The sequence below is a fragment of the Rattus norvegicus genome, chromosome 13, assembly GCF_036323735.1.
Source record: "Rattus norvegicus strain BN/NHsdMcwi chromosome 13, GRCr8, whole genome shotgun sequence".
Lineage (NCBI taxonomy): Eukaryota > Metazoa > Chordata > Mammalia > Rodentia > Muridae > Rattus > Rattus norvegicus.
This window is the reverse complement of record NC_086031.1, coordinates 94,419,468-94,443,516: the sequence shown is the minus strand read 5'-3', so window position 1 is coordinate 94,443,516 and position 24,049 is coordinate 94,419,468. Positions and strand designations below refer to the sequence as shown.

At 47.7% G+C, this 24,049-nt stretch overlaps 2 protein-coding genes across 23 annotated transcripts in view; one reads left to right on the top strand and one right to left on the bottom strand.

Moving 5' to 3' along the window:
* The window catches only part of Coq8a (coenzyme Q8A), a 28,856-nt gene extending 22,019 nt beyond the window's left edge, over nucleotides 1-6,837 (top strand). Inside the window, exons 6-15 of one of the 2 annotated variants that reach the window (XM_006250387.2) lie at nucleotides 1,494-1,616; nucleotides 3,164-3,249; nucleotides 3,386-3,526; nucleotides 3,877-3,958; nucleotides 4,068-4,161; nucleotides 4,330-4,471; nucleotides 4,675-4,782; nucleotides 4,920-4,985; nucleotides 5,179-5,265; nucleotides 6,038-6,837. In XM_006250387.2, coding sequence (XP_006250449.1) covers nucleotides 1,494-1,616; nucleotides 3,164-3,249; nucleotides 3,386-3,526; nucleotides 3,877-3,958; nucleotides 4,068-4,161; nucleotides 4,330-4,471; nucleotides 4,675-4,782; nucleotides 4,920-4,985; nucleotides 5,179-5,265; nucleotides 6,038-6,325 — 1,217 coding nt within the window. In that variant the 3' untranslated portion in view covers nucleotides 6,326-6,837. The remainder of the gene's footprint in view (nucleotides 1-1,493; nucleotides 1,617-3,163; nucleotides 3,250-3,385; nucleotides 3,527-3,876; nucleotides 3,959-4,067; nucleotides 4,162-4,329; nucleotides 4,472-4,674; nucleotides 4,783-4,919; nucleotides 4,986-5,178; nucleotides 5,266-6,037) is intronic. The other variant, NM_001013185.1, reaches the window with a different exon arrangement.
* A 998-nt stretch (nucleotides 6,838-7,835) lies between these two features.
* Cdc42bpa (CDC42 binding protein kinase alpha) overlaps nucleotides 7,836-24,049 on the bottom strand; it is a 220,323-nt gene continuing 204,109 nt past the window's right edge. For 13 of the 21 annotated variants that reach the window (XM_039090235.2, XM_039090251.2, XM_039090262.2 and 10 more), the window contains 7 exons: nucleotides 23,148-23,232; nucleotides 22,114-22,237; nucleotides 21,098-21,215; nucleotides 17,358-17,543; nucleotides 13,591-13,708; nucleotides 11,765-11,922; nucleotides 7,843-11,418 (listed from right to left, as the gene is read on the bottom strand). In XM_039090235.2, the coding sequence (XP_038946163.1) occupies nucleotides 11,287-11,418; nucleotides 11,765-11,922; nucleotides 13,591-13,708; nucleotides 17,358-17,543; nucleotides 21,098-21,215; nucleotides 22,114-22,237; nucleotides 23,148-23,232 (921 nt within the window). In that variant the 3' untranslated portion in view covers nucleotides 7,843-11,286. Of the gene's footprint in view, nucleotides 11,419-11,764; nucleotides 11,923-13,590; nucleotides 13,709-17,357; nucleotides 17,544-21,097; nucleotides 21,216-22,113; nucleotides 22,238-23,147; nucleotides 23,233-24,049 lie in introns of those variants that run through there. The other 8 variants (XM_063271956.1, XM_039090257.2, XM_039090259.2 and 5 more) reach the window with 3 other exon arrangements.

Genomic DNA, 24,049 nt, shown 5'->3' with positions numbered 1-24,049 from the left:
TGCCCTGCCAGTAGGTACTGAGGCTTTGGCCAGGGTAGATGGCCTTGGGAGATCCACCTGCTCTGGTTTCCTAACATGCCTCCTGCAATCCTGACCTTGATGGTGCTGTCCAGGCTAGCAAGCTTGCCTGGGAGACCCTGTCCTGCACTGACCACCGAGTCTCTGGCCTGGCCTGCCTGGTTCAGGCCATTCTGGGTAGGGGACATGCCTCAAGCCTGTGAGGATCAGCCCACTCAGGGTGGAGATGCCCAGGAAAGCCAACTGGGCCAGACACCAAGTTCCAGGGGATGGGACTCAGCTGAGGTGAGCAACAGCTTCCCTCCTTTGTCCTGGAATTCGTGTCCTTGCCTGTGTTCACTCCCTCTCCTATCTTCCTAGCCCTCAGTCCTGGGACCTGGGGATGACAGGGGAGACTGCCCCACTCCCGGCTTCTGCTCTTGTCAGGGTGCTTTCTGGGCCCACTTGTCCTGGATTGGTCCCACAGCAGTGTTTAAGTAGCTCTTGGAATAGCCCAGACTTCTGTGGAATGACCCTCCTACCCTGCATGTCTTGTCCTCCTGTTTGGACCAAGGAGTGAGCCTAAGCCCTCAGTGTGTCTGTCACTGGGGACTGGTAATTGAGGGCTCTAACTCTTCTCCTCATGGTAGCCTGCTTCTCTGGCTTGCCCAGCAGGCTGGGTTTTGCCTGATGCAAGAGCAGGTGTTAAGTCCTCTTCCTTGGCCTTCCAGGCCCATAGCTACAACTGAAGGAGCTGCCAGGTGCTGAGGGGCCAGGAAGACAGCCTCTCTGGGCCATGTTCAACAAAGGAATGACACAATACACCTGTCTAAACACACCCTCTAAACACTCTGTGCCCAGCTGCATGGCCCCCTGGCAGCACCCTGCATCCAACACCACCCTGAGAGTTGAACCTAGTCAAGGCTTAGACCCCTGTTTGTGTTCCTCCCTTGCCACAGGGTGGATTTGGCATGTGGGCAGAAGCAATGGTGCCCTTTGGCCACGCTGATGGTTGGCAGCAGGATGCATTTGGCACTGTTAGCTCCCTGGAGTCATTACCCAGCTGCTGCCACCTCTCTGTCCTAGAAGGGGTTGTCTTTGGGCCAGTTGGCTGTGCCAAGCTGTGGGACAGAGGGGAGAAACAATGCCCAAAGCCTGCCGTCCTTGACCCTTGCTGATGGAACCCTTCCTGCAGCCAAGACCCACGTGGTGCAGTGCACAGGCCCAGAAGACTGGTCAGCCAGCACAAGTAGGCAGAGGCTTGCGTATCTCCTAGCCCTCCTGCCTGCCAGACCTGACCCACCAGCAGGGGAGGCTGTCCTGGCTTTGGAGGACTATAGAGGATGTGCATATAGAGTTGAACTTTCCTTCCTGTTTCTGTGGATACTTAACAATTGTGTGTATATTGCCCGAGTCCCTATGCCCAGGCATCATGAAGGTTTCTTCCAGTCACCCTTCCTCATCCCTGAATGCATGTTGACCCCTCCTGTCCACAGGGAAGAAAGCTGTGCTGGATTCTAGCCCCTTCCTGTCAGAGGCGAATGCAGAGCGCATTGTGAGTACATTGTGCAAGGTGCGTGGGGCCGCACTGAAGCTGGGCCAGATGCTGAGCATCCAGGGTGAGTGGAGCTCAGTCCTGCACCGGCTGTGGCTATCACAATGGGGGGCAGAGTGGCTAGGTATGGGAACAGAGCTGCTGTGGCAGTCTGGGACACAGGGATGTTTAGGTCATCTTCAACAAGGGGCATGTTTCTTGACTCTGGGTAGGTGTTTTGAGAAACTGAGAGGTGGTCTCTAAGCCTGGCAACCTGGTCCACCATGCCTGCTCTGTTGGTCCCTGGAAACTAGTAGAGGAGCTTGCATTTCCGCTTTTTGGTCAGTGTGTGACCTCAGAGAAGGGGTGGGAGAAACTAGGCTGGCAGAGTGACGGGGAGGAGCTGCACTGGGCTCTGCAGTAGCTCTAAATGGGAAGGTGTAAGAGTGAGGTAAGCTTACTCCCTTGACCAGGTTCAACTCTCAGGGTGGTGTTGGATGCAGGGTGCTGCCAGGGGGCCATGCAGCTGGGCACAGAGTGTTTAGAGGGTGTGTGGACAGCACATAACTGAAGCCCAGTGTACTCACCTAGTGTGGTGTGGTGTCTGAGATTTAAGTGAAGGGAAATGCAGTGGGTGGGTAGGGTTAGGAGCTGTGCTGCAGGGCTAAGAGTGAGCAGGATTCCGGCTGGTAAAGCATGCGAGGGCCTGTGTTGTCTCACAGCTGTTAGCATTCCCAGGGCTTTTGAAAAAGCAAGCACATGAGGAGGACACTGTCATAGTTGTGTGTCTATTGCTGTGACAAGACACCATGACTAAGACAACTTAGAGGAGGAGGAGTTTGAGTCTGTGACCATCATGCAGAGAACCTGACAGTAGGCAGTCATGGCACCAGTGCAGTAGCCAAGAGCTTACATCTCAATGCATAATTATGAGGCAGAGGGAGGGGGAGAGGGAAACAAGGGGAGGAGGAGGAGGAGGAGGAGGAAGAGGAGGAGGAGGAGGAGGAGGAGGAGGAGAGAGACCTAACTGGGAATGGCTTGAGTTTTTGAAACCTCAAAGCCCACCTCCAGTGACACACCTCCTAATCCTTCCCAAACAGTTCCACTAGCTGGGGACTACGTATTTCAGTATATGAGCGAGGGTCACTGTCACTTAAACCACCCACTAGTCTGTTCGTGATAGTCCATGCAGCCACATTAGGCAGGAGGGAAGTACACAGGAAAGGGTCAGTCAGGTTATGGGCAATTTAAATTCGTCTCTTAGTTTTAAAAACATTGCCTCCTGGCTGCTCTCCTGGGGAGAAGAGGGGAGGGGAGGTGAGAAGAGGCGAAGCTGCTGGGAACTATATCTAAAGGCTTGTGCCTTGTTGTGTGGGTTGGTGTCTTACTAGCGTGCCCAGCAGAGAAGACCCCTGTCCCCATTACAGTCCCATTCTGGAGTCTGTGTGCCAGGAGGAAGTTGAGGCTGAATCTGTCATTGTGTCTTGAGTTTCAGGTTTCAGGGTGACAGAGGGTAAAGCTTGATAGCCCTGTTCTACCCAGGAGGCCACACCGACAAATAGTACCTGGGCAGCCCTATTGGCCTGTGTACATCCCTAATGGAAGCCCCATTCTGACTCTCTCGTCTTCCAGATGATGCCTTCATCAACCCTCACCTGGCCAAGATCTTTGAGCGGGTGAGGCAGAGCGCTGACTTCATGCCACTGAAACAGATGACGGTGAGGCTGGCAGGAGGTGGGCCAAGGGAACCACTGCTCCACCCTGGGCATCTAGGAGCAAGCTGTGGGGCAAGCTGGGTGCATATCAGGTACCCCAGGTGACCAGGCTGTGCTGTCTGCCCTGGCCTTTTTCCAGAAAACTCTCAACAATGACCTGGGCCCCCATTGGAGGGACAAGCTGGAGTACTTTGAAGAGCGGCCCTTTGCGGCTGCCTCCATAGGGCAGGTGCACCTGGCCCGTTTGAAGGGTGGCCGTGAGGTGGCCATGAAGATTCAGGTAGATGGCTCTGTGTGTCCTCCTAGGACTTGAGGGACACCTGAATTTCTGTTTTCAGCACCTGGCTGCACTGGGTGCTAGGAGAGTGTTGGCTAGACGAGGAATTAGAGGGACAAAGCTGCCTCCGGCAGTCTTGGTGCAGGGTGGCCTTCTGGGGGCCAGGCTGGAGCCAGGGCCTTTTCTGGGGAATGAGGAGAAATGGAGAGCAGCAGGGTGGTATGGGTCAGATTATGGCAACCTTTCAGTCTTGGCTCTATTGCTTCCATGCTGGCCAGATATGGCTGGGAAGCTAATGGGCAGGGTAGCCTGCCCTGTTGCCTTCCTAGGTAACTTCCCTTCTTTCCCTGCAGTACCCTGGTGTGGCCCAGAGCATTAACAGTGACGTCAACAACCTCATGGCTGTGCTGAACATGAGTAACATGCTTCCAGAAGGTCAGGCTGGGCTGTAGGCATGAGGAAGAGGGTGGTGGGCCCTTGCGTTTGGTGCCAGGGGAAAGCCCCCCAGGGTCCCTTCTTCCACCTGATGACCATTCTGCCGCAGGCCTGTTCCCAGAGCACCTGATTGATGTGCTGAGGCGGGAGCTTACCCTTGAGTGTGACTACCAGCGGGAGGCTGCCTATGCCAAGAAGTTCAGGTGTGGCTCTTATGGGGACCCAGGAGGCTGAGGGGCACCCAAGTGGGCAGGCATATCTGTTTTTAAGGGTGGATGGCCCTAGGCCAGGGTGTGGCCACATCCTCCCCACTACAGAGTGGGTTTCCCTGTGGTGGGGTCAAGAGCAGATGGAGCTCCCTCTCCACACAGGGAGCTGCTGAAGGACCACCCCTTCTTCTATGTGCCTGAGATTGTGGACGAGCTGTGCAGCCCCCATGTGCTGACCACAGAGCTGATAACAGGCTTCCCCCTGGACCAGGCAGAAGGGCTGAGCCAGGAAGTGCGGAATGAGGTGTGCCCAGTCATGCTGCCCTGCTGTGCTGGGAACCTAGTGGTGTGAACAGAGACCTGAAGCTCTCTCTGGGAGGGGTGGACAAGGGGTAGTCACTGCATCTTTCTCGTGGGGCAGCACACTGGGAGCAGTTAGGGTGGGATTTAGGAGGCCAAGACTTTTAGTTTGTGTTGCCTGACCTAGGTCCCCCATCCCATCCCCAGATCTGCTACAACATTTTGGTGCTGTGCCTGAGGGAGCTGTTTGAGTTCCATGTCATGCAGACTGACCCCAACTGGTCCAATTTCTTTTATGACCCTCAGCAGCACAAGGTAAGCCCCAGCCCGAGCCTCGTGTGAAGGTTATCAGCAGAGAGCTGGGCTCCTACCCTGAAGAGAGCCTCTTCCTCTCTGCCCTCTGCTTACCAGCACCACAGGGCAAAGTGTCAGTGTTGTGTCTCCATCTGTAGGTGGCTCTCCTGGACTTTGGGGCAACTCGAGAATATGACCGATCCTTTACTGACCTCTACATTCAGGTAAGAACAGGAATGGGGCCCTGACCCATGTATTTCAAAGACCAAGAGCCAGAGCTCTTGAAAGTGTGGCAGAGCTACCTGGAGCTGGCCACAGCCTGTCAGGTCCACCTAGCTGGCTCTGATCCCAGGCCAGGGGTTGGGAAGCACTTGGGAGAACTGGGTAGGGTAGGCTGAGCCAATCTGCTCTTCCTAGGTCATCCGGGCTGCTGCTGACCAGGACAGGGAGGCAGTGCTGAAGAAGTCCATAGAGATGAAGTTCCTCACTGGTTATGAGGTCAAGGTGAGCCAACTACCCAGGCCCATTGGGAAGTTCAGGCTCAGCTTCCTGTAGGGAGCATTGTGTCTCCTCCCCTTGGTACTGAAGAACCAGCTACTCTTGGGGGCCTCCTTAGGGAGTATGTAGGGTAGAGCAGGACTGTTCTGCTTAGAGTTTACCTGGTGCTGCCTGCCCACCCTGGTCACCAAGAGGCAGGGGATGGCTTGCTTGGATGGATAGAGACAGAAGCCTTTAGAGCCTTTCTACTCAGCAACTGTCAGGGAGTTCACACCTAGAAGAAGTACATCAGGATGGGTGGCCCTCCTTCAAATCCTTCCCACTGTTTAAGATGGCCACTTGCTTCCTCTGTCACAGACCTGGGTGCCCCTTGTACCTCCAGTGCTCTGTTGGTGACAGTCACTTCTCACGTATCCTGTGTCTGACAGGTGACTACTACCATGTGCTAGAACTAGGCAGGCTCCCACAACAATCTCCACAGTGGCTAAACTTGGCACTGCCTATTCTGTGATCTGTGCTTTTGGCTAGAACAACTTTGTAAAGACAGAAGTGGATGCTGTGGGAGGAACCCTGCACTCTACTGTGTGTCACATGTGGTCTTGTGTCTGCCCTGCTCATGAGGGTTGATATTACTTATTGCTGCTGTTTACAAACCAAAGTCATCTGTCACCGCCGATGTCCTCCAGACCCAAGAACTTGGTGCTGAGATCAGAGCTGTGGTAGGACCTGGGTCTGGAGGCTTCTGACCCAGGCATTTCTGCCCTTCGTCTTGATACAGGCCATGGAGGATGCCCACCTGGATGCCATTCTCATCCTGGGGGAGGCCTTTGCTTCGGAAGAGCCCTTTGACTTCGGCACGCAGAGCACCACTGAGAAGATCCATAACCTGATCCCCATCATGCTGAAGCACCGCCTCATCCCGCCTCCTGAGGAGACCTACTCTCTGCACCGCAAGATGGGGGGCTCTTTCCTCATCTGTTCCAAGCTGAAGGCCTGCTTCCCCTGCAAGGCCATGTTTGAGGAAGCGTACAGTAACTACTGCAGGATGAAGTCTGGGCTGCAGTAGGTGAGGCTTGGGCCGGGCTAACTGGGGTCGTGCCCTCCTTCAGGCTCAGCCAAGCAGAGGCAGGATGTGGGCAGGGACAGGGACCCACAGCCTCCATGACTGGGAAGAGAGCACTGCAGACTCTGCTGCTGCTGCTGCTGTCCAGTGCAGACAAAAAGGCAGCTGCTTTGCCATCTCCTCCTGCTGTGGATGTACAACAGGAGCATGGGACAAAGCAGTGCTCAGCTCAGCTCAGCCACCTTTGGGGTCTAGTTGGCCATGCAGAGTGAATTGTGTGTTTCTGGGTGAGCTTATGTCCCTGCCCTTTGCCACCCGAGCTCAGTCTCAGCATGGACAACAGACCCTGTTAAAAGCAGGGCCGACAACTGGATGAGCAGCAGGCCTCTAGCATGTCCCAGGAAAGGTAGTTACTACCCCACCCCAGGGGATCAGCATAGGCTCTTTGTTTGTATGTCTTGTAATTACACGTTCATACCTTTGCATTCAATAAAGAAGTGTGCTGGGGACTGCCATTTCCTATGTGTTCCATGGATCCTGGAGATGAGTGGCCCCACTTATGACCTGGGTGGTGTGGTCTTTATCGATAAAGGTCTCTGATCCGGAATATATGTTGCTCTTGTGGAAACAGACCATGGCAACATAGGCAGATATTAAGAATTTCCATGTATTCGTGTCTCATTAATGGCACTGGGTATTCTTACAGGGTGAGGTGAGTGTTCTACCACCGTTGTACCTGAGCCCTCTTACTTTTGAGACAGGATCTCATCAGATTGCTCAGGCGGGCCTTGAACTTGTAATCCTCCTCCAACCCCCCACCCCCACCCCATAACCTCCCCCTTCCCTGGCCAAGTATTAGGATCACAGGTTTGAGCCACCAAGCTTCCTAGGCATTTTAGAGCAAAGAAGCTTGTGGGCTCAGTGGCTGTGGAACAGGCACTGCGAGGTGGGACCAGGACCTGGATAGGAGCAGTGTGTCCTAGAAGCCCATGCTAAGTCTGCCCTGGCTCACTGCCACCCCACCCCGCACTGGGCTCACCTTGCTTAAGTTTTACCTGAACATGGTATTCCTGTCCATTTCTTTGTGGGATGTTTGCCAAGTCCTGGACTCCACAGATGTTGCCTTTGAAGCCCAGTGTAGGACTTCAGTTGCAGTTTTGGGGGTCTCTGATAAGGTCACCCAGCCTTGCCTGTGTGCCAGCTGTACCATTCAAACTCAAAAACAGATCCAACTCCTAGGCCCATGCTGCAGCCAGACAACCCTGAGTCTTAAGTGCCTGTGGAGTGTGGCCCAGGAGCCAGAAGCAGTGTCTGGGGAGTTCTCTTCAGAGAGAGGAGTTGAGCACTTCTGTGGATTTGAATGTTATTCTTACCTGAGCTCCAAGACCCAGATCAAACCCCAGGGGCAAACTGACCTGTGTCCTCTGGCATATATAGAAGAGGTCCAGGGGAGGGACCAGAGAGCCAGGATCACCTCATACTCTTCACATAGGGAAAGAAAAAGACAAAACACTCAATGCTAACAGTTCCTTATTTATTGCAGTACATCAAAGTCTGGTTAATTAGGTGATACCAACATAAAATATTGGTGAGAAATCCTTTGTTACATTTTTGACCACCCCACCTTAAATAGTTCTGTGCAAAAGGATCCACGTCATAGTTTGGTAGCAGATGCTGTCAGGAAATTCCCTAGGACATCAGGGACGAAACCAAACCACGTGAGTGCTAAGAGGCCAAAGCAGTATCTTCCCTTCCACACACACACTGGTCAGCAAAACATTCTGAACAAAAATGATCGCGCTGAGACCATGCAAAACTGTACAATAATATTACAATGAGAAAAAATCCTAGACATTTATAAAATAAATGTTACACTATCAAATAAGAAGGTCATTTTGTTTTCAGTGGCATCGAGGCTGACTTATGGCAGTCAGTCTAAAACTGAAGTAGGGCTCTGTGTAACGCTGTCCCTGGGACGGGAGCGAGTGCTGGAGCTGGCAGGAGACTCACTGCAGCAGGGCTCTGCGAGGAACTCTGGCCTTGTGAAACTGAAGGTTCCAACAAGGTCTGAGCCACGCCAAGGGGACAAGGAGATGCTACGCAGCAAGGCCAAGTGGGACTGGAAGGGGCCAGTGGTCTTGGGCTATGGCAGAGTATGACCTGCGGCAGGGTGTCCGCTGTGTTAAGTGCACCTGTACTCAGGGTGCACTGAGCTGTGAGAACTCAATCTGTGGTCACTGCCAAGGCTGCATGTGGGCTGCTGCACTGGGAATGGAGGCTGCGCCTCTGCCCTGGCTTCTCTGTAGTGATACCTGAGGACACACACAAGGCAGCCAAACTTGCCTAGAAATAAATGTGGCCACTAAGTTAACAAAATGTCAGGATTCCAACATGAAAGAGGAGTAGCTGAGGAAGGGCTGGTGGGAAAGACAGGAATTCCAGATGCTTTCCCTAAGCTTGGCTATAGGAATTCATTGGAAAGCCAAACGGGTCATTTGCAGTTACCCCCTCCAGCCCACCCCCACAGTCTTAAAGCTGTGCTCACTGGGATAGAACACAAATGGCTAAGCACAGGGAATGTGCGTACGAACTAAAATCACACACACATGATCTGCTTTAGCAATCATTGATAGGAAGGCTCTTGTTTTTGGCAAAAACTAAAACCAAATCCTATGTTTTATATACTCACCCAAAAATCACCTAACAGATTAGCAAGGATTCAAAGGGTCAGTAGCATACAGGTTGGACAACATAGCACCAAATAGTAACCCACAGACACTGTACCAGAAATCAATGTTTTCCCCCCATTTCCAGATCAATTCCTGCTGCTACACACTTTCAAATACCTTGCATGGGGTAGGGAGAGTGACCTGAAGAAGGGCCTAAGGCCTTGACTGGAATCTTTGTTATTGGCTGCTCTGAGGAATCTTTATTTCTGTCTTCTAGAAACCTATTAGTAACCTTTGCCCGTCCTTTCCCCCAGCTTCGGACAGGAACACTCTTCACATAAGGCTGGATGAGTCCGGTAAGACCATTCTCATTACTAGAACTCCACCTCACACTGTGGGCCAGCAGGGCTGCAGTTAGGAGGCCTGGTTCTTTGACTGCAGTGGGAAATCCACCAGTCCACAGGGGTCCTTGGGGAGGAGCTGGACTTTGGGGATGCAGAGGCTCTGACTAATTCTAAAGGGTTCTTTCACAAACAAGCACCTGTAAGCAACAAAAGTTCACAACTGGTTGTCAGCTACAAACCAAGGCTCAGGGTGCGGTTCAGTCTGTCTCAGCCTGGTCAGGTTTCTGCTGAGGGAAGGAGAAAGAAGGAGCGGACAGAGGGGAGAGGAGCCAGCTTTCAGGCAAAGTGCCAAGTTCAACCAGATAGAATAGGGCTCTGACCAAACTAAAGATCTGGCCCTTGTTTTGGGTGTTCACATTTTTATATGATGTTTTCTCAAAAGAATAAACATTCAGATTAGAATGACACAGTGCCCGCCCAAAAGAAAACCTGCTCGAGTTGGAGCTGGAGGCTCTAGGGTATCTGTCAAAGCTGCTGCTTATAAAGCCCCCAGTGGGAGTGCTTCTGTGACCATCTCTCCTCCCTGAACTCTCTAACACCTTCCATAAAGCTGTGTGACTGGGGAGTCTGACCCACAAGGCCTGGCAGCATGATGTGCCAAAGGTCAGCATGCTGGGTAGGTTAGCAACTTTGGAAATCTATTTTAGATGTGGCTTAAAGTGGGGGAGAAACAGTGGCTTTTCCAGCCCCAGAGGTGTGAGAATTAAGAGTGGCAGGGCCTCTTCCCTCACAGGGGCACTTTCTGCCTTTTCCTTCCCATGTTCTTAGCTGGTGAGACGTGTGAGTAGAGGAGTCCTGGTCTTCTCTTGTTTCTTGGGACAAGTGCAGCAGCGGCAGCAGATACCCAGAGGGAAAGTTGGCTCACAATTCATGGTGGCCAGCACAGCCCAGGCCCCACCTCATGTCGCCTCATGTGGGAAGGCATATTTGGTTAAGGCTGTTTAAGTCTATGCTTCTGAGGTTTCACATGATTTAGTAAGGAGAGACTTTGCCAGCAGTGTGTTCTCATCCACTCTTAACCAAACAGGGAAGGTGTGCTTAGTCCAGAGACTCCTCACTGCAACCTAGAGAGGGGCAGAGTTTAGCCAGCACAAAAAAAGCAGCTGCATGAACCATTCCATGATCCTTAGAAGCCACGGATTTCCTGTTACTATGGGACGGGCTGGAAGGTGACAACCGTTTGACTGTTCACCTGTGGGTGGGGGACACGTTCTAACATCACTGGAGAAAGAACGCCTTGGGGAGCAAGTGTGCCTCTGGAGTGGCTTCAACACCACCGGTGGTGTCCAGGTCACATCCACCAAGGGTACTAATCTCCAGACATTAGACTTCCCTGTGACCTCAGCCTGCCTAGGCTTGAGGACAGACACCACCGGGACCTGACTTCTGTTGTCTTTATAAATGTCACTTGAGGCCTTTCTACCCTGTATTATGACTTAGCTGGGAAACAGATAAGAAACAACACTTTTTTTTTTTAAATTAAATGATCTTTCTTATATACGCATCCATCTTTCATCGAACACAAGAGATGCTTCTTTGACTATTTACATTCAGTATTTAACGTCTACATCTATGTATTTATTTAAACTCTGTATTGTAGTAAAATATGCATTGTTTTAATTCATGAGGGTTTATTTCCTGGCAACAGTCAGCTGACGCTCATGGAGGCTGCTGGGCGCTACGTGAGGGCTACGGTGAGAACACAACCGGTCTACTCTTAGCGCTGCGTCTGCGCAGTCTGTCTACAGAAGCTACCTGGGGGTTGGGGGAAGGGTGAAGCGGGCCTGGCTGTGAAGGAATCCTCGGTGCAGCAGTGTGGAAGGTGATGCTGCTGCCAGGCGCGTTGTCAGAGTGGGAGGGCAGGGTCCCTGCCTGGAGTCACTGGTCCTGCTCATGGATCCCAGCTCCCACGGTCTGTGCTCTCCAAGGAGAGGCTCTTGGTCTTTCGGGGTGAAACGGGGCTTGGGGGGCTGCTCAGGTTAGAGCTGTTGGAAGCTGTGGAATGCCTTGGAGAATCAGAGTCCTGCAAAACAAAGCGCTGGTGAGAAGCGGGGGGACAACAGAGGACACCGTCCCAGGCCTCCAGTGCCCACACCCACCCCAGCACCCGTTGGGTTGGCTTTTTCTCTTCTGTCAGCAGCCAGCCCTCTAGGAGATGACTAGAGGATGCACATGCATGATAATTGTGGAACCCTTCCATTAAAGAGTGATTAGAAGGCTGGAGCTTCTGGAAAGCCATAGTTTACACACCGGTGACAGGCCTTGCCACCCCTTCAGAGGCATATGCAAGGGGGGGTAGGTCAGCCTGGACGAAAACACCGGCCTTAAGCATGCATGGCAGGTGCAGCCACCATCCATGGCCCATTCACCTCTCCATCATAGTCCCTCACGGGGGCGTCACTTCCTTGGTCCACGCCTCCTGATGACAAAGAGCCTTCTGAGGGAGAGGGCATGGGCTGTCGCTTCGTGTTGTAGCTTCCTCCAGAGAATTCCCTCTTTAGCGCACTGCCATTCTGGGCTGATGACCCTATAGGACAACGGTTGGGAAGAACTAGTTATTTGGAACAGGAAACAGCTCTATAAAGTGTACAAGAAGACATATGTCCTGTGCTGAAGGTTGTTTCTGTTGTCCTCTGGTTATGGGGCTGCTGGTGTTCAGATAGCAGTCCCCAGGCCATGTGGTGCCCTCAGCATCTGTCATACTATAGACATGACGGCCTTTCTTCTAACAGATGGGGCATCTCCGCCTACCCAGGCCTCACAGAGGCTCCTAAGACATGGGCTGCATTCTCAGCAGCAGACAGCCATCCCCAGGCAAATTCGGCCTTTCAGAAACTCTCACAGAAAACAAAGGACACAAGGAAGCACGTTGAAAGCAACGCTTTGGGGAGTTACTTTGAGGGCACACTCAAACACTCTGACCTAGGAGCTGGGACATATAGCAAAGGGACCAGTGGCACTGACAAGAAAAGAGCCCCTGGAAACGACAAATACTGTTAGTGCTCCTTTGAAAGCATTCCATGTCTCTCACTATGTTTCAGTCTTTGGTTAAGCAGTTTTAATTTTATCGAGCTTCACAATTGGTCAAGGACACTGCGTTGCAGACTGTTCCACTGTTTACTGATTTTTGTTAAATGCTTTTTACATTGAGAATCTAACAAAAATGTCACCAGACAACTGCATGTCGGGCTTCTAACCAACAACTGTCAGTGTTCAGAAAGGCACTGCAGAAACACACCTGGCTGACTGTTCTCAATACCCTTAAGGTCCCTAAACCCCTCACAGCTGTCACATCCCTGACCCCTTCCAGGGACTACCAGTACTGCTTGTGAACTGGTGTCCTACAATTACAGTGCTAGATCCTTGCCATGTAGTTGCCTTCAGTCAGCCTGATGCTGCTTGAATTCTAATGCTAACACTGGGTCCCCAAGACTGGTTGCCCGGGAGACAAGAGAGTCCGCACTTAGACGCTAAGTGATCCTCCCCCCAAGTTATTCTGATTGGTAAATAAAGATGCCCACAGCGTTATGAAGAGGAGTCCAAACCATTCTGACTCTCAGAAACCACTGAGATAATAAAATGCAAAACCCTTCTCTTCTCCACCTCCTCCAACACTTGTCATTCTCTTGCTTCGCCCTGTGCTGCCCTCCCAGCCAGTTTGCTTGCTATTTTGTTTCTAGGTGGTGGGGCAGGTTGTTCTGCTGTCAGTTACTGAGCCTAATGATACCTGGAAACAAAGCAGGCATAGAAGTCAACGTTTAGTGAGTAAAGGGCAACACAAGTACCAGAGAAACCCAAGAATATAAGGTAATGAGTTGTTTTCTGAATGCAGGGCTTTGAGAGGGAGTGGAGGCAGTGTACTTAGCTTCTCAGCCATCAGCGTCATGTGGAAGACCTTGCTGAGGTCTCAGATGTCAGGTGTACAGACAGTGTCTGCTGGACACTCAAAGTTGATGCCAGTCGGTCCCCACATCTTACATCCAGAAACTACCACAGCCATGCTGAACTCTGTGAGACTGCACATGTTCCTGCCCACTCAGCCACTGTGGGCATGCGCAGTCCATTCAGGTAAAGGTCCCTATCATCTCTACCGGAAGTTGCTCCTGGGCAAGTAGCTGAATTGTCCCAAGGGATACCTCTTCTCTGTGGTCTCACCCCCTCAGCTCTACCTTTCCCTCCCCACCTGGACACTTACGTGCAGACAGGCCACTGCTGGCACTCATGGAGCGGCCTGGCTCAGGGCGGGACTTGGTGATGGAGGGAATACTGACGGAGCCACTGAATACTGTCCGGCTTTCCTGAGGCCGTGGGTTCTAAAACACAAAGGAGAGGCATAGTCTTCAGCCAGAAACACACAGGCTTTGTCCTGACACTTGCCTTTCACTCTGATTCTCAGACATCTTGAACAGAGTGATACAGAGTAGGAAGCAATAGAGTTCCACTTTTTCTCAGCAGCAGAAATTTGAAGCCCCGAGATGAAATGAATCATCCCTGCCAAGAAGTACTTACCACGAAGCAGTTTTGGTTGTGAAAAGGTTATGTGGTTAGCTGTAAGGGGAGTGCAGAATTACATGGACATTTGCAGATAACACAAACTGCTTTGACCACAGATGAGATGGTTTACTTAAGAAACCCAAGTCAATCTATTTGGAGAGAGTCAATAAAAATTATTTTCTTAACAAAAATTTCCCTTTGACACCATGTGTCACGTTCACGAATCTTACTAGCTCTGGAACATGAAACCCCATGTTGCACATCCTAGCTCAGTAACAGTTGTACCAGGAAGTGTGAGTCTGGGAGGGGTGCTGGGGCTGACCAGAACCCAGGGAATGCAGACATTTGAACCTATTTTCTAAATATTAGGTGGGCAGACATACAGGCCATGTTACTACCTTCTTTCATCACTTACAGCACTTTATTCTTGTGTGGACATGGTCCCACTTTTCTGCAAATATTTCCTTAGTTGGAAGTGGGTGGGAGTGGGGCAGGGTGTGAAACAGAGCACACAGGTGTCCGCACCACGGAGTCCATGGGCAGCAGGCTTTGGCTTGTTCAGCACACAGGCTGACATGTGCCTCATGGGGCTCTGAGAGTCACAGTGGTTTGTCTGTGGGAGCAGAGCTTGCCCAGTCCCACGGTGTGGCTCTCCTGCCCTGATCTAAGGACTCACACGGCCCATCTGTGAGTAGCAGAACTGACAGCCTCCTTTAAATTACACCAGAACTCTTCTGGAAGGGATGGACATGCATTACACAAGACGTTGAGAAAATACAAAGAAATCGTTATTAAAAAGTAGTCCAGGGTTGGGGGTTTAGCTCAGTGGTAGAGCGCTTGCCTAGCAAGTGCAAGGCTCTGGGTTCGGTCCCCAGCTCTGAAAAAAAGAAAAGAAAAAAAAAAAAGCAGTCCAAACTCCAGCCCTGTGACTTTCCTGAAGAAGACATTTGCTAAGAAAAGCAAGTCTGGTGGAGCTAGCATGTGCTACTTTCCTGAGAGGAGCTGACCTTGTGTGTGCTCCTGTGTGCGCAGGCACATGAATCCCACTACGTATGTGGAGGTCGGGGGACAACACTGTGGAGCTGTTGCTCTCCCTCCACCATGAGAGGCCTGGGTTTTGAACTCAGATCGCCAGGCCTGGCAGCAGGCTCCTTCACTCACCACAGCCTCTCACTTCACTTCGTTTCTACCCTCAGCAGATCCCATGAGTGTCAAGGCCAATAAGATTAATCAGAAATGGTCTTGAAAATACATTAGCCAGCCAGAAGTTTCCTCAGCACTAATTAGTTCATTAAAAATGCTATTTCCTCATTGTCAAGGGACTACCCCCAGACTGTGGGGGATATGGGTAATAATGAATCATAAAGAGGCCAGTTCTCCTGTCAACTCACCAGACACTACTGATAATGTGCTCTTTCCTACCTACATTTTCTTTTAAATGTTTATTTGCATGCGTGTGTGTGTGTGTGTGTGTGTGTGTGTGTGTGTAAGAGAGAGAGAGAGAGAGAGAGAGAGAGAGAGAGAGAGAGAGAGAGAGAGAGAGAGAGAGAACGAGAGAACATATGTGTGCCATACAGGTGGTCAATGGTTCTCTCCTTCACTGTAGGTTCTGGGGTTCGAACCCATGTTGTCAGGTTTGATGGTAAGCATTTTTTACCAACGGAGCCCCAATGCAGTCCCAGTTCTTATAATTCTTAGTAAGCTAACCCATATGCTAATACTTATCAAAGGACAGTTGCCTCTGCTACAGTTCGGCAAAGGTCAAATGATTTCAACAGGATCTATGAAAAGAGGCAGAAACAACACAGGCAAAAAGGAAATCCGGTAGGGTGGTTAATTATTTTTGGTTGTTAAGAAGGTCTAGAACTAGACACTCCATTTCTATGTGACTATAAAACCCCACGAAGGGATGATGGCTCTGGGTATGTCTTATGCATGCACTGAGCTTTCCCAAATACCTACAACCCTGAGAGAAGCAATTCAACATTGTTATTTTCTTTCCTAGACTAGATCTGCAAAGTCCATGTAATTCTGTGCAGTATTTGTTTAAAGAAAACATTTTGCTTTATTTTATCTAAGAAAATTAAAAAATAAAGCCAAGACAGTCAACAGCAGCATTTTAGCATTTGCACACACAGGAGCAAGCTTCTGATCGACAGCAGTGTGTGTGTGTGTGTGGGACATGAGCTGCCAGTCAATCTGCACTTGAAAGCTAGGATGGGCTCTTCTATAGACAAGCCTACTCTATGACAGAGGACAAGCTTCCAGAATATGCTAGCAACCACAACTGAAAACTAGACGGCTAAAGGAACAATAACAGAAATGTTTTACATAAAAAGCTTATTGTTTAGTCAAATGATATAAACTCCATTTGAATATAACAAGAAACCTAGTTTTTTAGTTAAAACTGTGCTTAAGGCATGACAAGTTCCCCCTGACTGGACCACTCAACTCAAGCTGTGGTAAGTTGTTTCTCTCACAGGAAGGTCCTGACTTGGAGTCCTTGGAATCCAGGTACCAAGCAAACTGAGGTAATTCTGTCAAGTAAGACATTCACATGGTATTGTTGTTTACTTTATCAAAGTAATTTGATAATAACAAAAATAATCTTTTAACCCCTCTAATTCCTTACTGGAATATTATTATATTAGAAAATTTGAAAGTCAGTGTTACTAATTTACTAACCCGGGGCATTATAGAAAGTAAGTTTGCATGGTATAACCCAAATACTTTAATATTCATAAAACTAACTTCCCTTTATGGAGTGTTCCATAAAGTAGACAGGGAGCAGCCACTCCGGCATGTGGCCATGGTAACCAAGGCATGGTCAGAATGAAAGGACCAATAGCACCCTGCTTCTTCAGGGCAGAGCAGCCTCTACGCTGCCCTTGCTAACTTTTCTTATCTTGTGTCTCAGCTGCAATTCAGTCCACATCAGCAACCACAGATGTGTACACTGACTTTACCTTGGATCGTTTCCTGTCACTTCTCATTACGTACAGCACTGCTTTGGGGACCTTGGTAGGACAGTGATGAGCCACATCAGATATAAAGCAACTCTCTGACCTGATGTGGCTATAGGGTAGAGAGCAGCTAACAACGAGAACCCCAGAAATTTAGGGAGCCCCTTTTCTGTTTGTTTTAATAAAGATACAGTTTGGGCTGTTTTTGTCTGTTTGTTTTTGTGTTAACATGGTATCCAGAATGAAAATACCATATTGGGAAAACTGTATTCAGTGAAGGTCACCCTCTACAAAATCACTACAGAAGCCCTTTATTCTTCCATAGTTCCCTCAAAAGAAGGAACAAGATAGACTGAGAAGAGAGAAAGGGGAGGATAAACAGAAGCCAAAATGTAGTTGAAGCTGGCAGCTGAGGAGAGGAAAGGGTAGCCATCCCCAAAGCACCACCTCAGTGGTTAGAAATGCACACACTGCAGTTAGTCAGGGTTAGCTTGGCTGTTCATACCCTGAGAGTCACAGAGTGTGGTGAACCAGGGGCAGAGCGCAGGGACGGGGGGTACCCAGGGTTTATGGAATCAGGAGAGAGAAACTGTTCAGCAGAATTGACAGTCATGTGATAGATGTGCTCAAAGTTGCTCGGAGAGGAGATCAGGCCGGAGTGGTGAGGAGGGGGTGAATAAGGGAAACCTGGCTATCAAACACAGAAAGAAAAAATGGCGTAAGGTGATGCTGATGAATCAAGGTGAGACACCAGACAACATGCACAAGGAGAACAAGGCAGATCTCAGAACTAGTCCCAGTGAGATTCTTTCCGGCCTTAGGAGATTAAATTCTATAATCAGTTATTCAAAATAGCAGATTTTCAAAAGATCGTTTTGTGATAACATAATTCGCATTTTACCAGGAGTAAGTGAGTAGCAGCATGGCCTCTAGAGGTCTAGAAGCTTTCAGAATCTTCAGGATTTTTCTTATGTGATTCCACAAAAGCATTGCAAAAATCTGTCCGAAACACCAAGCACAGAAGCAGCAAGGAAGCTAAAGAAAGGACGAGGGGACCCCAGACCCCTCTCAAGCACAGAGTTCAGACCTGCACCCTCACACTTCATGGCCATCTCTCAGTTCTGAATTTATAATGTGTCCTGGCCTTTACTGATCTTACTTCCTTATGACAGAGACGGCGAGGACTACTCCTGGCTCGTCTGTCAGCAGCTCAAAAAACAAGCATGTTTTCAACAAGGGAAATTTTTGCTTTGAATGTTCAAATATGTTCTTTAAAGGGCAAATAATAATGAAGTTACACAGAAAGTCGCCCAGTAAATGCTTCTCAGTGAACACTTGGGTGGTGTCACTAAGTGGGCAGCTCTTTCCTATGATGGAGATTTTTCAAAGTTCTTGAAGAACAGCTGTTTCCAGAGCACATCCATCAAGACTTATTCAAGCCTAAAAGAAAGGCTTTTATATATGATAATTTATTTTAGAAATGTGAATAAAATCACTATTTTCTAAGGTTGTCTGTCTGTCTGTCCATGTATGACTTTAAGAAAGAAAATTATCTTTTTGGCAAGGAAGGTGCTAAGGGGGTCATGAACTGAGCCCAAGCCTTCCATGCGTATATTAAGAAGGAAACACTGTATCACTGAGCTACAAGCCCAGTTCTTAAAGAGGTTACTGAGTTCAGTATGTTGTGGTCATTGATGACTTTAGAGACAGGTAAAATGTCCTACGTTAGGAACATGGTGATAAACACAGTGACAAGTCACTACAGGCACAGCGCTGTGCTGTTTCACAGCGTCTACTCCTAGATAAGCATCAGTCTTCTTGGGCACAAAGGTCTGTGCTGAAGAAGTGGGTGTCAGGGGATTAAATGGGTGCCTTTAGAGAACTAGTCTGGTCAGAGATCATCTGGATGTGAAATAGGAAAAGTCATGTGGGAATAAAAGGAAACAAAAAGAAATCTGGGCACACGGAAACTGTTGCCTATAACATGAGCAGATGGAGAAAGTTTCATAAATGCATAAATTTTATCCTGGAAATATAACAGTGTTTATCTTATACAATAATTAAACATTAAAAGAATAAAAGGCACATTAAAAACCGACTGAACTGGTATAAAAAAGAACTAATCTGGGGTTTGGGGAGGTGGTTGTGGCCTTAACAAAGTCAGGCGACGACAAATCCCCAGAGTAAGCAGCCAGGATGGAGTCGTGTGGATGCAATCAGTTGGCAGATGAACCGCAGATACCATTTGAAATTGTTTTGCTTAATAAAAATCTTTTTAGCAACAATAACAAACCCACAATTTCTGGTGGGTATGAGGACAGATACCTGGGGCACCGAGAAGGCTGAGGCAGGAGGAAGTCAGGCTCAAATTTGAGGCTAGCCTAAGCAACATAGTGAATTCAAGGCCGGCCAGGACCAGCTAATGAAATAATGTCTCAAAACAAAGAGAAGACGTAAGTGGTAAGAGACTGGAGGGAGAGAGTTCAGTTAGGCTGGGAGCGGCGGCACAGGCCTCTGTTTTCTGGCACTCACGAGGCACAGCCAGTTGGATTTCTATGAGTTTGAAGCCAGCTTAGTCTTCATGAGAGCTACAGGTCAGACATGGCTACATAGTAAGACCCTAACTCAAAAAAAAAAAAAAAAAAAAACCAAAAAAAAAAAAAATAAAAAAAACTTAATCAAAAACGTAAGGCTGAGGGGGACTTTAAAGAGTCCATGCTCCACTGCACGTGAAGGTGGGGAAGACCCTCAGAACACAAACAGTTCACCGATGGAAGCCAAGCAGAACAACTCTAAATCCTGAGGTTACCCCACTTAAGGGAAATACCGCAGTGTAAGGGCACAACAGGATTTGTACAAACATTTTCTACAATTCCTTTTACACAGTTAAAAAGTGACTTTAATATAAAAGGCTAACATCTATCAAAGCCTTGCTGTGTTGAATTTAGTTTGATTTAACTGGCATGCTATTCAACCACATACTTTTACACAGTTGGTTATCTCTCCATGCCTCAATACTATACAGTTAGGAAAAAACTACCAAAAACTTAGTTAAAACAGTGCACTGCATCTGGTCTCTCACATACACTCTAGGAAGACAGTCATTTAACTGTTCTACTTCCAAAGTTCTCTCTACTAAAGCATTTTGTGCCTGGCATGTAACCTCCACTTGGAAAAAGGAAGTAGCAAGAACAGCAACAGCAGAGGCTTGACCTCAGGACAGCTGTGTGCACTGCCCGGATGACACCATGGGCAGTGGAGGACTCTGCAGCAATGCTGGCGATGGGAAATGGAGACACTCATGCTCTCTCGTGCACAGCAGCAGCTCTGAGGTTCGCACTTGGCGTCACTGTGATCTAGCTGGTGTACACTTTATATTTTCCAGCACAGCTAATATATCCCATAACTAGCAGATCCCAAAGGAATAATGTGAGTGTGAACAATGTGAACTCCGTAAAGGAATACTGTGTGTCCACTACCATACCCAAAGATGAGAAAATCCTTTGGAGAGATAAGGGTGAGTATTCACAGTTGTCTCCAAAACTGCCGTGAGACGTTCTTTTGCCCAACTGAGCAGCTAGCTCGTGATCAAAGGGTCACTTTGGATGTTATCAGTCTGCCAGGAGTGTATGACATTCACACGTTAGGAACAGACATTCTGGAGAATTAGCTAATTCCACTAGTAATTTTAACCTCAGCATAATGGGTCTGTGGATGCAATCTTCATGTTGTTAAAATACAACAGTCTTCCAGTGTGGTACTTCTTTTTACATATAATTTACCAGGAAACATGCTTGGATTTGTGCAAAGGAACAGATTTAATTTCACAGTTAGCGGAGAGGTGTGACTATGAATGATGAAGCCCCATGGACTTCTGAGGAGAGAAACACCCAATTATCTGCATTCAACTGAGCAAAACCTTAAAGTTTTGGGAACTGCATCTGGGATTTGCCACAGAACCTTTAAATACAGCGGTTTCTTTCCTCAACAGTAGCAAACTTGTATTAGCAAAATGGAAAACTTTTCTGCGTTAAGAACTTTGGTCAGACTCTGAACTGTAAGTTTCTTCCATAAGACGCCACTGTGCATCTTAGACATCCGGTGTCATGTTGAAAGAACATGTCCTTGCTAGGTAATGTTCTGGGAGGCAGTGCATGTATGTGAGCCTATGTGCACATACTTCCCCAGCAGCTAACACTGTCTCCTCACCCTGGTCATATTCACACCACTCTTCACGCCTCTTACCATGGGCAGGTCTTTTAGGATCTGTATTCCATCTCCAGGACCCATGTGTGCTATGTGGTTAAAATTAGTTGGGTTAGAAATTAATTTATTTCTCATTTCTGGATCTCGTAGCATCTCCCTGTAAGGTAGAATACCTGTTTAGACAGTATTTCCACATTTAATCAATATAACTTTAAAAAAATTAAGCATACTTTGTTTATAAAAATAAAGATATAATTAGAATAACAATATATTAATAGTTCAACTCCTTAGACTACTTTGCTTTTTAAATTTTAAGTAAGAAGATCTTGAGATTTAGGATTTGTTTGTTCGGTGCTAGGGATCAAAGCCATGGACAAGCACGTGGCGAGTGCCCTGCCTCTCAGCTACACCCCTTGCATCAAAGACCTCCTGCTCTACTCTGCAGCTAATTTAACAAATTATATGTGTATCTTTTATACTAGGCAATCTTTCAGAAATGGTTTTTAATACAGCTACCTCTGCTAGCTCATGGAGGATAAAGCTAATCTGAATTTCTTTTTGTTTTTCTCTTTCACTTTTCTTTTTAAAGGATCTTATCCTTTAGTTCAGGGCATGCTGGCCTCAAACTCAAGGTAATCCTCCTGCCTTAGCCTCCTGAGTGTTAAGATTACAGGCATGAGCCACCATGCCTGGCTTCTGTACTTTGTAAGCATATACAAATTTGCTATCTATACAGATGATTTATATCACAGACTTCTATGTGCCATAAGTCATAGCTGCCCTATATACATGCAGAAATGAGTGAAAATGTGGTGATTTATTCCCATCACTTTGAGAGGTGCCACTCATTACTGTGGGGTCCCTCTGCAGTCGGAGATAAGACTCCTGGGCCTTAATCATGCTTGGCAGACACTCTGCCAATAAGCCACCCAACCCTACACATTTTGACCAGAGCTGAGTGACACATTTTCAGAGCGTCTTTCTTCTAAACTGTTTCTAGCCGGTCCTCGGGGTGGCGCAGCATGGATGGGCGCTGGCACAAGCCATCTGCACACCTTCTCTGCTGCATCCTCTCTTCTTCTGGGACCCGGAAGGAGTAACGCCGTTTGTTGTTGATGTTTCTAACCATCTGTTTTCGGCTATTATCTGATGTTTCAGGAACTACAAGTTCATCCCCTTCTGTGAGAAAGAAAATAATAATATTGTTTAGATTGTTAAAGATCTTCCTACCCACCAGTCTCTGTGATGTGGGAATCAATTGTACAGTATATACAACTGTGCTAGTTAAAAAATTATGCACTAAAAATCAGAAAGCAAGCAATAATTTTCAGTAGAATATGTAAAAAGATACATGTTGAAATTAGTATAGCTTACAAAATACAGTCTCACTTTTGATTATAAGTACAAGATGCTACACTTTTGCTGGAGGAAACTCTAACTGTCTTGGTGTCGTGGCTTTAACCAGCCACTTCACCCACACTGTCTTCTTTGCCCTGCAAGGAGTATTTTGGTGGTTCCGGTCCTTTCAAAGAGCAGTGTGTTCTTTAAACTGTTGAGCCACTTCTCGGCCCGAGAAACAGCCCGCTTTTCACAGATTATTTTCTCCTGCACTCACTCTCCTCAATCTCTGTCCTACGTCCTCACTCAGGGACTCCTTACTCCTGTGACCTTCTTAGCCTCCTTCCAGATTGTTCTCAGTCCTTTAGAGACAGATGCTCTGAATGGCTGGAGATGGGTCCTGAAGTCCCCACTGGGTCTCTGGACAAACAGTCCTAATTTAGGCCTCATGACTACATCTGCAGCAGCACAGGCACGGGAGACACATCCAGCCATCGCTTCTCTCCTTACCCAGGTGCTGCTCAGGGAAACACCGTGTGAGCCAGACACTTCTCTGTGCAGTTACACAGGTGTAAGCACATTGTTTGCTTACAGACCGCCTTTACTGTCTTGCCAGAGTTTGACAGTGCACACCACACACTCCGGAGTGAGATGTGCCGGATACAAATATGGGCCGAGGCACTTCATATCCAAATGCCCTGGACTGCTATAATACTTCCATTGAAATGATCCTATTAATATATTTCCTTACCTGCCATCTTATTTTTGAAATATATTAATCTAATGGTCTCCAACCCTAAAAGATTTAATGATCCTTCAGTGTTTAAAGGTCGAACCTAAAATAATAAAAAGAAAATTAATATTTCAATAAAACTTGTAAAAGTTAAATCATAAAGGTTTTAGTCTATTAAGAATACACTACTAAGACCTTTCACCTACCTATGTCAAAATATAGTTCTTGTAAAAAATCTCAAGTTAGTAATTTTTACTAATATATACATTATTATATAATTTAAACAAACTAGCTTATAATAGTAATGTTTTAAAGAAGTCTACCATGGACAAAAAAGATCAAGTAAAAATATATAAACCTTAAAACTGACCCTTTACAAGCCACCAAAAAATGTCACCAAAAATTTAAATCAGGAAAGAACACATCTGGTTTGTAAATTCTTATCACTAAACACTGAATACCCACGTATATGGAGATGAAAGTGCTGACAGGAAAGGACTAGTGATAAAACAGCGATGAAGAAGCCAGTCCTAGAAACAACACAGCCAGATCCCTACCGCGCACCCACATTACACGTCAGTTCTAAGTGGGTCACAGGCATGTGGAGAGCAAAATACTGCACACAGCCAGAAACAGTAAACTTGGAGGAAATAAAGGTTGTGTCTTTATGGTCTTGTAGTAGGAAAGTTTCTTAAGAACAGGAAAAAGGAAAACCTGAACAACAGGAATAACATCTTATGTCAGTAAAGTTAATAATTCTGTGGAAGAAAACATTCCATGAACATGACCAGACATTACAGGGATGGAAAGGATTCATTCTGTGTGTTAGTAACCCAGGATTCACAAAAGAAGTTCAATAAGCCAGGAAGAAAAAAATCAGCAAATTCAACAACAAAATGAGCAAAGAAGAGCAGGCATTT